This window comes from Chaetodon auriga, chromosome 16 (assembly GCF_051107435.1).
Source record: "Chaetodon auriga isolate fChaAug3 chromosome 16, fChaAug3.hap1, whole genome shotgun sequence".
In the NCBI taxonomy this organism is placed as follows: Eukaryota; Metazoa; Chordata; class Actinopteri; order Chaetodontiformes; family Chaetodontidae; genus Chaetodon; species Chaetodon auriga.
In genome coordinates, this window is record NC_135089.1 from 10,583,328 (window position 1) to 10,600,197 (window position 16,870).

Sequence of the window (16,870 nt, forward strand, 5' to 3'; positions counted from 1 at the left end):
AGTGCAGCTGAGGTTAACCACAGGCTATGAGAATGGGACACAGGTGCGCGTACCTGTATTGGTGCTGAATGTTGTTCCTCTCGGAGGCCAGGAAAAATGAGGGGTCTTCATAATGAGCTCAGGGAAACAGGCCCCCTGTGCTTATGGTTTCTGTGCGCATAGAGGGGAAATCTGGTTCACACATGTCTTATAAATGCCACTTCCTCTTCCAACGAAAGCCAACTTAGATCATCTTTTACTAATTGAGCCTCTTAAGACAACAGGTTCTGCTACAATTTGTGGTTTCATGCAAGAGCTAAGTAGAAGTTCTCGATGAGTGAGGCCGCTGAGTGTTGGGGTGAAGTTAGCATTGGGGAGGCCTGGAGCAGTGTCAGCACCGGAGATTGAGCTGTTTGTTAGCATAGTGAAGATGAGGTACTTAATCAAGTTGTCATTCGGCTGCCCCGTGCTCTGCTGCTGCACATATAGTCTGCCAGGGGTCAGCATGTTGGGTGGCGGCCATGGAAATGATACCCTGTGTTTAAAAGATATGCTGTAAGCCTCGGCACTGGCTAGCATGGTGCACATTTGATCTCGCTGCACATTCGTGTCCCTTTAGGCAAACACCTGCTGGTGTAATTATAATCACACGAACCTTTGTTTTTCTGTCGTTTTTTTCGACTCTCGCTGTGACAGGTATTATTTCTCAAGTCCTTGAAGTTGATGTAGTAAAGTTTCAATATCACACTTTGATTGCAGCAAACAAATAGTAGATTAAGAACCCACTTACCCTTTACACAGGCCGAAGGATTCCATGATTATGCACAAAAGACATGAACATGACATGCTTTGCACACATGTACTTCCTGAGCAAATCTAAGTGAGCACCCTTCATACTTTTATACAAATGCGTGGGGGTACTTTGAAGATGTGAAGCCTCTGTGATGTGGTTTCAGGGAGGGACAAAAGCTTGCCAACTGTTTCCATGGCAGCGATGAAAGCCGTAAACGTCAGCAGGCACTGGAGGTCCGGGTCAGGCTGCAGGGATTGAGAGTCTTCGACAATGTGGGCACGTCTCGCTGTGTGTTGTGCTCCTGCTCTGTCTAACACACCCTCTCTTCATTACAATCCCTCCCAAAGAATCATCTCTTTGTTTTAACGGAGCAGGTCTGGCGTGCAGATTGTCATCAGCCCCGGGTGTCGGAGTTTTTGCTGTGTTCAGCAGCATCATTCCTCCCTCTGTCATTAGTGCCCTTCCTCTGTCCTGCCCCGTTGATCTCTGTTTGGATTTAAAGGACCAAGCCACTAAGTGCATCTCTACAATATTCATTGCCTGAGCCTCAACCACAATAACCATCAAAAACCCCAGAGATCACCAAACATGCACTTGAAATCTCCTCTGGCTCTCTAGTGCTTCTTTTGGACTGAAATGCAGATTCGGGCAATTCAGTGGTCCCGTTAATCATGTTAGTTCCAGGAACCGATTAGCTCTGTATGATGCTCTGATCCAAGACCAGCCTCTGTGACCTTGGATGGTTTTCCCAGAGGGAGGCCTCTGCCAGTAGGCACAGAGCAGTTGGTGCCAGTCCCCCCACAGTGTGGTGCGATTGGGTTCAATCTGTTGTCCCCCTGGCCCCAGAGAGGGGTGACCACATCCCAAGCTGGCACAGTTGGCTGGTTGGATCCCTGACTGTGGCCACACGGCCCAATTAGCGCCGTGGCTCAATAATCACAGCCTTTCTACCACTTCAGTGTTTCATTTCACTTAGCAGGGCAGTTAAACTGATTCGTTTGCCTAGCCCGGACCAAAAATCACAATGCAAGTCTGCAGAACTGCACCCAAAGCCTAGTTTTGAAAAACATTAAGGAGGACTCAGAGTTGAGATTGGAAAACATTTTATGACATCCTGACGCATGGCTCAATTCAATTTTTACACCACTAGTTTAGCTGGCCTTTTTTCTGGATGCTTTTAGAGTCTGAAAATAAACCTCCCGTCCATCTATTATGCTTGGGCAGATGACCTCTTTTTGTCCGTAGTCATCCAAAGTAAGCAAAATAAAAAACAAGTGATCCTTGGCTAGATCTGTTGAGCAAATTATTGCGAGTGGATAGAAAACAACCTGCGCTGGCTCAGGCTGGGTAATGGTTTTTACACCTGTCCCCAGATTCCTTAACGAATGCACATGCTGGATAAGATTACTTCTTCACCACCAAATAGCCGTTCAGTTTTACAGAAGTGTAGCCCATTTTTATTTAGGTGATCCGAAAAGTGATTGAATTTAAATGCGGCTGATTGAACAGAGACTGCAGCGAACAAATGAGTGCAGTGGAGGTATGGTAGCGTAGTGCCAGCTCTTGAAAGCCTACACCGGTGAGAAAGCGGGGCCTCCTGCACTGCGGCTACAGACTGCTTGTACTTACAACGTCCATTTTCCTGCCTGTATTTTTAGCCACTCATGGACAAACCACACATCTACTCATTGCAGCCCCTAATCATCTCTCTTACCTATGCCATAGCTCTCTTCATATCTCTTTTCTTCCTAACACATGCTCCTTCTTTTTACTTGTCATCCACTATCCAAAAGGGAACCAATCGCTTGTTAATCCCCCTTTTTTCCATCTACCTCTTTCTCCCTCTTGATTTATTTTTCCATGGGGTAGAATGATTCCTACGGCCGGTATTTTTTCCTGCCCTCTTAAAACACAGTGTGACGTCTTTGTGGCAGGCAATCGGTGGCAATGGGTCTCTAAGCAAGTCTCCATGGTTCACAGAAGCTGAGCCAGCTCTCTGTTCTGTCAGCCAGACATGTGTAATTATTGATAGAGACATTGTTAGTTGCTGTTGATTAATTGAGTAGTTTATTGCCAGAAAATGAAAAGAAAATGCCAAACATTCTCTGATTCCAGCACCTCAAATGTGAAGATTTACTGCTTTTCTTAGTTTTATGTGATCTGAATCTGAATCCTTCAGAATATCTTTGGGTTTTGGACTGTTGGTCCAACAAAACAAGACATCTGAAGACATCACAGAGGATACATTTTCCTGACTAAACCCTTGATTTTGAAGGTCGTCTGCTCTATTAATAATTGTTAGTTGCAGTGTATGTGAAAATAAGAACTTTATTTATGGGTAAAATGGGGTTTTCAGAAGTTAAACTGTAACAACATTCATGACAGAATTGCACCTGTCACCTTATAATGTAGGAAATATAGGATATATGATACATAGCATTTGGCGTGTGTAGGATGAAATTGAGGAAATCCCCTCTTCATCCCCATAAGATTGATGTGCCTCATGCATAAAACCAAGGGTGCAGTAGTCCCTGTTCTCTCACTATTCACCTCTCTACCCGTCTCTGTGTCCTGTTTTTATCCCTCCACCCTTGTTCCCATTAAAGGACTAGTGTGTAAGACTTAGGGGGATCTGTTGGCAGAATATGGCAGACGTGGACATTCATGAGTACAGTACATTAGTGTACAGTCACCTGAAAATATTTTTGTTACCTTACAGTCGGCTCTTTATATCTACAGAGGAAACCAGTCTTCTTCCATGGACTCTTGCCACGGTGCACAGCCATGTTTCCACAGTAGCTCAGAATGGACAAACCAAACACGGGCTGGCACCTTTTGCGTTTCTCCCAAGTTTCTCAGCCATCGTAGGTTCTCCCGCTCGCTTTTAAGGGGAGTGATGAAGTAAAGTGTATTCGGCTGCTTGCAATTAGATCCCACTAAGAACTACACACTGGACCTTTAATGCTAAGAGACAGAGCGTAGGGACAGAAGAGAGAAAATCAAAACAACTGGCCCCGGGTTAAAGACTTCTGGATATCCCATTCTAGCTGGATGCTATATTTAACTGGGGATCACTCCAGTTCCTATCACTAGTCCCTCCCCAGGGGCGGCAGGTCTCTGATCGCTGTAGAGCAGATCTGGCCCCAAACCTGTGCTCATTGTCCTGTTGGCTCACATCTCACCTAGATTTTACTGCACGGTGCTTTTCACTTGCTGACACAAAGGAAATGAGACGGAGGGGAAAAAATGACTGCAGACAAGGCAAATATGAAAAAAGGATGATGGCAGTAACAGTCTGGGAGGTGAATCATCAGAAGGCGGACTTAACTGAGAGTTTGAACTACAAATTGGTTATTATGTATTTTAATGTTTCTACCACAGACTTGCATGAGGAGATTGCAAGGGCTGTACAAGCCTCGTTCATCGTGAGTTCAAGGTATACGACCCGCAAGTGTCAGTGGGTCACTTCTCAGATTTATGCTATTACAGCTGCACCTAACGGATTTACTCAGTGTTGTCATTTCCTTAGATTACATCCCCTGCCCTGATTATGACCTTGCACATTGATTTTCATCTTCAGGAAGGGAGAGAACAGAGGAAGGAGAAGTATGGAAAAATAAGAGAACGGCTTGTGGCGTCTGGACTTTCTGGAGAAATGAGCGAAATGTAAGATGGTTTCAATTAATAGGGAAAAGAAGCAGTAGGCAGCGGAGGAAATGAAAGAATGAAATGGCTGGTTTGATTTCTATCTTCTACCCCCTGTAGTTTCCATCTTCTTTTGCCCCGTGCTTCTGTAAAATCAGAGTTACATTCAAGATAGTGAATCCTGACGTAGAAACACAGTTTAAATGGCCCGTGAAGACAGAGCAGGATGAAGAAAACCCCAGTAATTGCTGAAAACACTAATTAGCCATGGATGAAAAGGCTGAAAGGGAGCCTGTTTTAAGGGTGATGAAAGCTACAAGGCAACGGTTATTGATTAGAGGAGGGGAAATTAAAGGAAAAGAATGATGGTTCTGTGAGAGCAGTGGAAAGACAGAGAGGGGAAAATGAGGAGCAGGTTGAAGAGCTGAGTGGCTGCAGCTGGAGCGATGTGTGGTGTAGTGTTGTCTGTTACACTCTGCACAGCAAAACAAGGACAGCGACTGTTAGAGGAGCTGCAAACAGACTCTCAAACTGAAATCTGTTTCTGAAAGGAAGCTTGAAGTTTGGGAAATAGGTTTTTTTTTTTGCTTTTTTGCCCACTGTTAAATGAGAATATTGATGCCATTGTCATGATAAATATGAAGCTACGGCCAGCAGCTGGTTAGCTTAGCATATGTAGCTGATACACAAAGAGATGCAAAGACGGACAGAAATAGAGTCAGAGGGAGAGACGGAGGGAGATGCAGAGATTGTGATCGTTCCCATATGTGCGCGCAGACACCTGATATTCGTCCCGGTGGGTGAATCAACATTCTCCGAGAGTGACACAGATGTGCACTCCGTCTGTTGAAGTGCAGAAGTTAAATATCTGGAGTAGAAGGACAGAAGGAGATGGAGTGATCCTCATTTGTTTATATTGGGAGAGGATATTTAATAGACCTATAAAACCGTAACTGGCCAGACTGCTGACTGGCACTTTCCTGTCTGTACGTCTCTGTCTGAGCAGTGTCAAACCTGTCGGGCGTCATTTGACTTTGATTTGCATCATCACGGCCAACGTCCTTTCATCCTTTTGTTTACATTCTCTTTAACCATTCCCTCTTTATGTCGTCACACGTAGTTCATTAGCAGTCTGAATAATATTTTCCCACATCTCGATGCAGACACCTGTGCTGGTAATTTTCTTTCCCAGATGTGATGTCATTTCCTTTACTTCCTGGACTGTGTGTGTGAGCCAGTCACTCAAACAGGTGTAACTGATTCTTTACACCTCCTGCACATATTTTGTCAAGTCACGAGCCATTTCTCTTTTCTCTCCGTCCTTCTGTGCAAATTCCATCAGCTTGGACCCTTTGTTCCGCCGCTAAGGAAAACATTTGTCTTGTTTTTCTTTTTTTCCTTTATCGCCCACCCCCTCTCCTTGTCTCCCCGTTTTGAAGTGTGTCATGATCGATTTGTTGCATGTCGGTAAAGTTGAGCCGTGAGCAGGGGGGGGTTCCAGGTGAATGGAATTTAAGTTAAATTTATGGCTGCAGAGGAGAGATACAGTTTGGCAACATTTATATACAAACACACATAAGGTCCAGATGTTATGTCCTCTGGCTGACCCGGAGCCTTCGTAGCGTTGTAGCTCTCTGACGGCTGCGTTACGCTTCCTTAAGTTCAAGCGCTCTTTAACAGGAGAAGGTGGGCGGAGGCAATTGGACTTGTATCGCTCCGGCCGCCAAGCCCTGATGACATCTTCATCAAAAGGCTCAGAGCCGCACGTGCCTCCATATCCGGGTGAAGGATGACATCATAGCTGTCTCCTGTGAGAGACATCAGGCCGGTTTATTTGCCTCCAGCCTTGGAGCTGGTTGGCTCAGGCAGCGTAGCGAAGGCCTGGGGAATGCTGTAATGGCAAAACTAAGCCTGTCTGCTGCAGAGCCGGTTCATAGAAAGGTGACATATTTTTATCTCTCTTTTTTTTTTTTTTTTTTTTTTTTTGATTGATCTCCTCAAGGAGACATTTGTCTTTTTGTCCTCCCCACTCCATAGACGGCTCTAAGCCTTTTAAAGCTTCTGTAGAGTCCCAGTTGCCTTATTAGCCATGCTCGTGGCATGGCCCTAGGCCCTAGGGATGGCAGTGTCGGTCTGTCTGGTATCAACTGAAGCATCTCATCAACTATTCGATGCTTTGCTATGAAATTTTGTACATTTACTGTTTGTCCCCGGAATTTTCACCGACTTTGATGATCCCCTGACTTTGTGTTACCAGCATGTTGACAGTTTGGGGAATTACTGAAATGTCAGTCAAACACTGCACAATGGTTTATAGTATTCACAGACAGGATTTTATAACTGTGGAAAGTTACCAGGGTGCCAATAATTGTATTTCTTTGTTGTGATTAGTGTGAGGTAAACGGTAACCCTGCACTGTGCTGGCACCTCCATGGAGCACAATTGGACTGGCTTTATTCAGATGAATGAGAGGGCTGTGTTTGGCCTTAGGTTTCTTCACCTGTGAGGCTACTTTTCAACTCATTAGAGAGTAATTATGATGAGGCAATGGGAAAAACGCAGACATCACTCTGACGCTCTGACTCATCTGGCGCTTGACGACAGATCAGCATGGCTGAATATGGCAAAAAAAGTGATGATGCAGAATTTGCGCTGCTTACTCTTGCATGTAATATGAGCACAGTCTCCTGCTATTTGCCGTAAATATGAATCAGACACCACATGTTTACCAGACCCTGAGCAGATTAAAATAGTCAGAGCTCCGCTTGCTCCTAGTTTGGTCAGAGTGCCACCTCTGCATTGTCTTGCCCCTGGAAGGAAATTGGCCAGTGGGGCCGGTGATGAACAGCCCAATGGCAATGAATTCTCTCCATGTCTGTTTATACTGCGCTGGCTTTAGCCTTTCTCCTTCCCTGGCTCGCCTCTGATCTATTGCTTTTTTGGAGGTCTTGGTTTACTCTGGACCTCTCTTGTACATCTGGGCTATTTTTCAACCAACTCACTTGCAGGGACTTATCAAGGCAAATATGAGTTCAGTTACCTGCACGAGGCATACCGGCTGACTGCGCGCTGAAAAATGATCTTGAGTCAGGACTTAAGTGTTTATTCATTCCAGGACTTATTATCAACCCTGTCAGTGCTTTGGTAGTGTACCTTCTGAAACGTGTTTTAGAGCCAGGTCAGTAGAGTGTTTTCTAATCCCTCTGAGTGGATAAAGCTATTTAGGAGCACACCAGGAGCCAGAAAACATCTGCATTGCATACAGATGGTGTCAGACAAAACGCTGGTATGGACGAAGACACATCATCCCTGAGAGAGGCGCAGGAGTGCACATCTGAGAATTTCCTTCATAAAACACTGATTTGATGTCAGTATGCACGCTCAACATATGTAAGGATGTCAAGTCCCCTCATAGCTGAGTACAATAAATTTGGTTTCAACCACCAGTTTGGCCTACAAGCACACATTCAGTTGACTGCTTATGATTTATAGGTTGTCGTGCTTCACTGACAGGGATGGGTCCAGCACAGGAGTCTTGGAATAAGCTTTATATTCTGAGGAAATAATCTTCAAACCCTTTCAACTCCAAATTTAGAGGAGATTTATATCCATTTCACCTCTATGTTTCCAGGAAGGAGATGTGTGGTATGAACTGTAGCCAAAATAGCTTAAAAAATAGGCTTAGTTGCTTTATCTCTGAAGGTTAGATAAGAGGGTTGATACTAGTGTCTTGTATGTGTACGGAGCTCGAGCCAGGACGTGAGTAGCTTAGCTTAGCATGAAGACTGGAAGCATAGGGAAACAGCTAGCCTGGCTCACTGAAGGGCTCAAAATCTACATACTACTGATAAAGCTCGCTAATTGTGTCTTGCTTCTTCATTTGTACAGAAACAGGAATGTAAAATGACTGTTTTTTTGGAGCGTTGTGTATTACTCGGCAAACATCAGCTGGGCGCAGTAACGTCTGGGAGTCTTATTGTCACAGGGAAGACGCTGCACAGAAGCTCTGGGTGGAAGGATGAACTGCTGTTTGTAATTCCTTTTAAAGCAGGCGAAAGGGCAAGTCTGTCTTTGTCAAAATTAATTTTTAAATGTTCTCTTTCGTTCATCTGCAATATAGTCACCAGTAGTCCAAATGTCACTTGGGTATTGGGTTTTAAGATGCTGCATGTGCTTAGTCACCGCCCTGAGCGGTTCCAGATCAAGAAATGATTCATTCTAAAATTAGGGCCACATTTCTACATAGCTTTATCTACTAAACAATATAAAATGCAATTACAGCACTCCTATGGGGAAGGGAGTGAATTGCTAAAATTCCTTTTCATTGAAATCAATAAAACAAGCAGCAATTTCACACAATAAAAAAAAATGACCACCCATATCCTCCATTTTCTTCTGTCCAGAGAACTCCTTCTTCACACGCAGCGAGCGAACACATGTGTGTCATTTAACTGTCTGCATGCACTGGAGTAAGAAAACACCCTGGAGAGGATTTGGGAAGAGCAAGCAGCAATGAAATGTCTGATTTAGACAGTTTAAAGAAGTTCAAATAACCAGACCATCCATTTTTCCTTCTCAGCAGTCATTTCTCAAACCACCAGACCCGGCATGTGGCAACAGTGACGCTAGAAAGGAGAGAAGAGGAAGTGGGGTTTGACTCGGAATTGATAGGGCCCACATGTGTGTGTCTCGCAGATTTAATATTTCTGTGCTCATCCCTGTTAGTCCAACTGCTACCTTCAGCTCTTCCCATTGGACTCAATCATAGCTAATGGAGGTTGTGCAGAGCAGAGTCCTGTAACCCTGTAGCCTACCTCGTGTTCAGAGGTGCAACATGGCAGCTCAAATTCCCCCCATTTGTTTTTGTAATTTGTCATCTGTGCCCATTTAACGGTGACGTGAGAATGAGGCAACACACTCCTGTAGAGAGCTTGCGAAAATTGAGCCTTAGAAAATAAGCTTCTGTCCTCTCGCCATGCACGGACGTCCAGCCACGCTCCTCAGGGTCTGTGCGGCCATAAAAATGACAACAGCAATTTGGGGAGACACAGTGGACACAGGGGCGAGAGGCTCCTGTTCCATGGAAACTTCACCGCTGACCTCCGTGCCTTATGGAAAGCTCAGTGTAACTCTAGCATTAGTGCACAGTTACCAAGGGGCTCACTGACTAACTGCGGCTGTGAGACATGAAAAGAGTTCAGACCTGACAGATAAGCTCTTAACAGCATGGTTTTAAGGCATTTTAAAGCCCTGGTTACTTAGGAACCACACTCCTCGGTAGCTGATTGACAGTGTTTGAGCCAGCCTTGTGTATCTTGTCTGTTCTTTTGTCCTCACTCTCATAAATACAGTTCTTCTATGGCTTCACTCAATGGCAGCACACAATCCAGCACATTAGCTTACTTCCATGGCCTCCTTCCACTTGCCCGTTGCTCGTCTGTTACGTGTTGTCTTTACAAACATGCTCTCGTTTCAACACCTGCAGTTGTTTTTAGCTGACATCTTGTGTCGTTTGCATTTGAAGACCACCCATCAAACCCATGGCAGGGCTGTTTTGACACGTATTCCCCGTGGAAACGGCGTAACAAAGCGTTAGCACCACGAACACAGGCACAGTGTCACAGTTTGGTAATCTAAGCTGCACTTGGGGCAGAAGTCACCTTGTCTGCTACATCAACAATAACAAGTGCTCCTTTCATGGGACAAGTCCTGTTCTGTCCAACCACAGGGATCTGTCAGAGGCACCTGGGAGAAGTCCTGTCTGTCTTGCTTCCTTCCTTCCTGTCTCTGTCTCTTTCTCTTCCCTTCAAATCATTCACTCATCACCCCCCTCGTTATCTTGAACTATACCTCAATAGACTTCAAGAAGTAGTTCAAGATGTAATTAATTTGTCTTATTTTGTCATCTGATTTACAATTTTTGCATTGTTTGTCCCACAGAGTGCCAAGAGCCTTCAGAGCAACAAGGATTCAAGGATCCTGTGGGCTAAGGACGACTTTTTAGTCACCACCGGCTTTGATATGGTGAGAACCTTGAAGGCAGAGCTCGTTGCACGCACTAGATCTTGCATCGAGCAGGAGTCCTGTGTTTCTAATGTGTGTGATTTTGTCTAATGTAAGAAGTGTGTGTGCGTGTGTGTGTATCTGCTCGGGTTTTATCTGTGCGGGTTCGTGAGGACCAGCACAAATTTCAGTTGTCTGAACTGAAGTTGCTGTTATCAACTTTTTTGTGCCAATATTTATTGTTAAGATGACAAGAATGGGCCAATTCCTTTTTCCTGCGCACAGTGAACATTGATTAACCTTTTAAGGAGGAATGCAAATGTTAAAGTTGTTTGGCTGCTGAGCTGTTAGCTTTGTTACTGTTATCAGTTCAGATTCACTGGCTGTGCCTGAAATGACTCTGTTTACTAAAAGCCTACAATATTTACTTTCTGCCATTTTAAGTGTTTAACTTCTAAAGTATGAAATTTGCTTATTATATAGTGCCATCAAAAAATGTTAACAGTGGAATGAAATATGCTCAGTATCATGCAAATACTGTCTGTGTTGCTTATGCCTCTGAGATCACAGAATGGGAATCACCATTATGGATTACAGCATCTGTCAGCGATGGCTCAAAATCATGAGAACTACTCAACAAATCACTTCAAAACTGATGAAGCAAAATAGAAACACACCAAAATGTGACATCCCTAAAATAACAATGCCTACTAATTTGTTTATCTGACCTTAGTGTGTATGCTCTGTGTCTCATTTAGTGTGTGTGCCTCATCTGTTGGTATGAATGTGTGTGCTGACGTGTGTTTACGGTGCTTAACTTCTCATGCTGTTGTGTGTGTGTGTGTAGATGCGTAGTCGGGAGCTGAGGCTTTGGGACAGGAGAAAGCTGAGCTCTTCGCTCAGCTTGGTGTCACTCGGCACTTCCAGCGGGTGAGTACTCTATCAGTGTGCAACCCCCGATAACTGACACTGACCCTGTTGCACTTTAATGCCTCGCAGTGAGATGGCGAGAGGTCATGTGTTACAGTACAAAGTGTGACTGTGTGCGTGTATGATTTGACATACTTGGCATGCAGTTTATGTATGTGGTATGAGAATGTTGGTCTGTGGTATTTACATATATGGGGCAATATATGGAGGGCCTCCACACGTTGTGAAGCTTCCTCGTAGCTGTATGGTTGGACAGGCACGCAGACCTCCCAGAGCTCTGACACTGTCCCTCCACATTCCTGCCATTTCCTGGGTCAACGACACACACAGAGACTCATATCCTCTCTCAGTGGAGGCAAGAGTGTGTGTCTGTGTGTCCCTCTGTCCATATCCACTGTGAAGGGTCAGACAACGGCAGTAGACACATTGACACTTCAGCTCCACCGCTTGTCGCTTTCTGCTCCCGACCTTTCACAATCGCTCCGTTTATTTTTCCAAACACGGCTGCCGAGGACCGGAGGAGAGCGGGAGCGTGGCCGGGCTCCAGAGAGGACAGGAATGGAAGGATGGAGGACGAAAGGGAACAGAGAGGGTGGGAGTGAGGATTCCTCTGTCAGATCCAGCTCATGCATTTTAGTACTATTATAAACAGGTTGGCGGGCCAAGTCATTCCAAACTAGAGCAGAGCGGACTCTGCCAAGCGATTCAGCATTCTGTGGGGGATTAAACAAATTTATTACCTTTATTATTACTGTAAAAAGGCAGAGAGGTAGCTGCACAGAGCACTCAGAGTGGTGCTTTTGTGTTGGCTTTCTGCGATGAGGCTACATTTGTTCTTCAGCACAGGTATTTGAGAGCCTCTGTGCCCATGTTTGGTTGCAGCAAAGACCAGAAAATGTGAAGATATACAGTACAATGTAAATGTAGCCCAGTGCTAACGTAGGGAAGCCATGTCTGAGGAATGTTATTGTTTTTCTCCTTCACTTTGGAATCTGTGTGTGTGTGTGTGTGTGTGTGTGTGTGTGTGTGTGTGTGTGAGTGAGAGAGAGACATTAGGAGTTGACACAGCGGGGTACTAAATAACAACCTCCACTCTCCCTCCTCCCTCTGCCCTCGTGCTCGCCACTCATCTCCATTTCCTCCACTTCCTCCTTCATTTGAGTGAGACAGATAGCTGCCTGTCTGAGGGCCTCTTTGGAATCCATCGCATTGTTCGGTGCCAGCATATTTTTCATGGTAATGGAGGATATCTGATGCCACTGATGCCACGTTTTTTTTGGTTTTTTTCACTTCCTATTACCAAAGCAAATATGCGTTTTTGGGATATTCAAAGTAGATTTCTGGAGAAAAACTCCTCCCAAAACACTCACATATACGGCACATCAGGAACTGGGTGTCTGCTAAAACCACAGAAGACAGTGTTAATTAGTTAATTTTATTGGAAGGTTTGTCTTCGCGGTGTCTCCGCTCATAGACGGAAGAATGTTGAAGTTTACTCAGAGTCTGCAGCCGCTGTGTTGCGGTGGGTGTGATGATGGTGCAACAAGAAGAGAATTTCCATGTAATGTGAGGATTTCCATCGAATTGTCCTCCTCATCTGGTGACAAGCTGTTAAATGTTCCTGATGTCTCATTACTCAACCGCTGTCTGGTTTTCTAGGTGTCTGTCCATACTTTCTTCAGTCAGCCGAAGAGCACACCATATTGGGTTTATTTAACAAGTTTAATTTGCTCTGAATTAGAGAAAAGCCCTTTGGTTTCCTGTATTTTGATACTAGCTCGATGCTGTGCTTTTTCAGCTTAACGTAATTGCTTGGGTGTGTGCTGACCCATCAGCAGTGTGTCCTGTATTAAATCACTTCGATCATGCTATCATATGCTGGGATGGTGTGTCATCCCTCCAGCTATCACTCCCAAAACCGCATGCTCTCCAGATGCCTGCAGGCCAGCACTGATAGAAAACAGGTAGGCACTCAAATGACAGATGAGACCTTGTCCTTTACTGCCAGTCTGGCTTTTCCTCTTCCTTCTCATTTCTCACATATACTTTGCCACAAGATATCTGTTAAAACAGTTGTATTAGACTTTGGTACAGCAAACTTAAGTGATTTATTTTCCCATTTCCACCAAGTTTTTTGAATTTTACTCTTAATCCGTCACTCGCCTCCTCCTTGATTCTTACCCTGTTAAACGTAGCTGTAGCTTTGACCAAGGTCATGTCTGGGCTTTTGACCTAAGCTGCTGTTACAGACCGAGGCTCCATTCTTGTCTGTTAATCTTCGCAGTGGGAAGCACCCTTCAACAACACACTTGCCTTGTTCAACAGCAAGGGGGGGGGGGAGCTGTAATCGTTACTTCTTATTCAGTCATATCATCTAAGCATTAATCAAACACTTTATGAAGCTGAACAGCTCCTAGACATAGCCTGCAATCAGCAGACACTGATAACAGAAATGGCTGGCCTGTTTGGAGGTAATCAGCAAGGTCAAAATGTTCGTTTACTCAGTCTTGCTGTATCTTTTTTTATCAATGTTTTATAATGCAGCCGGGGAATAGAGGCTCGTGTCTGGGCCTCTTTCCACTCATGCTAGCCACTATTTATTCAGGATCTCACTGTGCAGTGTAGTTTCTTAGGCAAAGGCACCGCTCTGCCATCACTCATCTTGTTTCCTTCTGCATCAGGCTGTCCTCAAGTCCCCTCTATCCTTCAGGGTTTTAATTCTTTGTGTCTGCTTTGTTATGGTGAGTTTTCTGTGGATAATTTTGTTTTAGTTCAGCACTGCCTCAGTGAATGCCTCTGGTGTATGACAAGGCAGCGATGAAAAAGGCTAAATGCAATAATCAAAAGGAGACTTTTGCTCCATTTTTCTCTGCACTTGATAGATTGACCCGTGCCACTGTGCATGAGCAGCAGAGGAAGCTCAGCGTCAAACATCCATAGTGGGGCATTTCCTCCCTGTCATTTTAGGCCTGAGGTACATATAAAGATGGATTTGTTCTTCTTTCTTGTCTGTTTTTAATTAAAAGGGCTATGGTAAACATAGTGTGTAATCGGAGCAGCGAGCTGGCTTGTATCAGGTTAACTGTGCTCGTCCACAACATTCAGTAGGACTGTTTTCTTTGGAGTGTCACAACATAAAGAGGCCCGGGAGCATGAGCCAGTAAAATGGGGTTGTGGGCGGAATATAATTTGGATGGAGAATAATAGAGGGGAAATGTTTATTTTTCGGTTGGGTTTGAAATGTAGACTGAAAAATGGAGGCATGGAGGGTGATGAGTCTGAGGGGGGTGTTTTTAACTGTGCAGAGGTAGCTATTACTGCATGCCCGTTTTCCATGCAAGCTGCAGATCTCGACACTGGAGAACAGCGTGGATCTCTGTGTACCGCTCTCTCCCTCATACTCTTCCCGCTATAAACCTGAATTATAATAATGACTTTAATTGGGCCTCTAAGCCAGCTGCAATCAGTGAACTTTACAACTGGGCACGATTGCAACCAGCTTGCTGTGTAAATGCTTGAGACGTCACGATAATTATCCATACTCCCCCACTTAAGCAGCTACGCACATTCACCACACTCGGTGTTAACACAGCAAAGTCTTGATGATGCGTGCTTGTATAGTAGCTTGTAATCGTGTCATAAAGCTGACAGTGAGTTCTCAGAGGGTCCAGTTGGTTAAAATTCAGCATGATAAAATTGTAACCTCAGAGAAAGCTCTGACCTTAACCCCTGTAATTGTCCCCTGTCGCTACCAATGTTCTGCTCCTCTCCTCAAGCACATGAAGACGTACAAGTGGACACATGTAGGCCTGTACACACATGCATCTTGTATTACTCCTCATCATGGCGCACCTCGGCCGCTCTACCTTTTTTCTGACGTGAGGCTGATTAAAACAGATCGCTGTGACCCAGTGCCCAGCAGTATCCACCCTGCCGATTGGAGAGGACATAAGCGTGTCCCTGGAGAGCCGACCCCACTGTTTTCTCAGCCCAGTCACGGGTTACACAAAGAGCTCGCCCTCTGAGGCAAGCACTGCTGACAGACTGTGCTGTTAGCTGACAGAGAGGTTTTGCGGTGGATGCATGGGAGTGCCCCAGGTGTGATGCACGTACTCACACCCTCCATTGCATGTCCACAATCTATTTCTGTGTGTTTTCTTACCAGGGTCGTGCCTGGGAGCAGGGCCCAGTCATTGGGTGTAATTGAGCCAAACTCCCTTTAATCAGATGGATTGAGAAGAGGCCTGTGCCCCAGAAGGGAACCAGCCTTTTGCAGAACAGTCCCCCCTTTCTCCCACCCAGTCCTAGGCGCTCTAAAATCAGTCCCATATGAAGGCTTTCCTGTGGGGATTAGGTGCAGCTGCAGTACCGCGAACCAAACCAGACCAAAAAAATGCCACAGAATGTTTGAACGATCGTTTGACCTTGCTCCTTTCTCAGAGTTCACTTTCCAAGAGCGAATGGAGCTTTGTTGTTTGGGCCCAGCTCAGAAATTCATGTTTAAGGTGGAGGGAAGGACAAGACTACAATATTCAGATGATCCTTAGGGGTAAGCCGACAGTTCAGCCGCTGCACCCCCTCTCCAGCATGGCCTTGGGGGAGGGAATAGGGTAAAGATGTGACCGCACACACACTGTCAAAAACCTGAACTTTGCGTTCTGACAGTTGAAACATGGTGTCTGGAGTCTGTTAGTCATTTGAGGTTTCAGTTTGTGATTCAGTGGAGGGGGAGTTTGATCAGGAAAAGAGGATGAAGCAGGGAGCTCTGAAATCCCCTTTTGCATCGCCTCTCTATGAGCTTTTATGGGCTTTTCATGGAGGCTCATGTGGCAATACCAAGCGTCTTTTACTCCGTAACACCTCATTGGAGAAGTCCTCTGTTTCTCTTTCAATCCCTGTGACCAACTAACAAAGCAAATGTCCCATTATGTCCCAAAACTACAGCCATTGTCCTTCAGTGAATCCTTTCTTTATCATTATGTGGCTACTTATTAGACTTCCTGTCTGTTTCCATTTGTCCCCTCACTCCTCCCATTCTCACTCTTCTTTCTCTCTTATCCTGCACAGATGAAATGGAAGGAGGGAGCTGAGTTTTTGAAGGTGCTGGTGTCTGGGATTCTAATTAAGTGGGGGGGGGGGTTTGGTTGTTTTTTTTTAGAGCAAAGCCTTATGGAGCCTTTCAGAACTGGTAAAAACACATGGAAGTATGTGGAGCGTTTGGCAGGGGATATTTAATATAATTCACAGAGGGTTTTGATTTCATCCCGCAGGTATGTGCTCAGCACTCCAGGGATCAGAAGGACCCTTTTGTGTGAACTCGCCACAGAAGGAAAATAGAAAAAACCTCTCCCTCCCACCTTCAGCTACCTCCTTCCTTCCTACCTCCCCTTCTCTTCTTCCATTCACCTTTATTTTCTTTTTTGGTTTGGATTATACTTTCTAAGTCTAAACTGGAGATGATTTGTCAAGAGAAGCTGCTTTGCGTTACGTGGCAGTTGAGAACATCTTAATGCTGTTAAG

General features: G+C 45.0%; 1 protein-coding gene across 1 annotated transcript in view; it reads left to right on the forward strand.

Annotated features, from left to right (window-relative positions):
• Positions 1–16,870, forward strand: part of coro7 (coronin 7) — a 103,981-nt gene that overhangs the window by 18,828 nt on the left and 68,283 nt on the right. The window contains exons 8-9 of the mRNA XM_076753181.1: positions 10,358–10,441; positions 11,268–11,350. Coding sequence (XP_076609296.1) covers positions 10,358–10,441; positions 11,268–11,350 — 167 coding nt within the window. The remainder of the gene's footprint in view (positions 1–10,357; positions 10,442–11,267; positions 11,351–16,870) is intronic.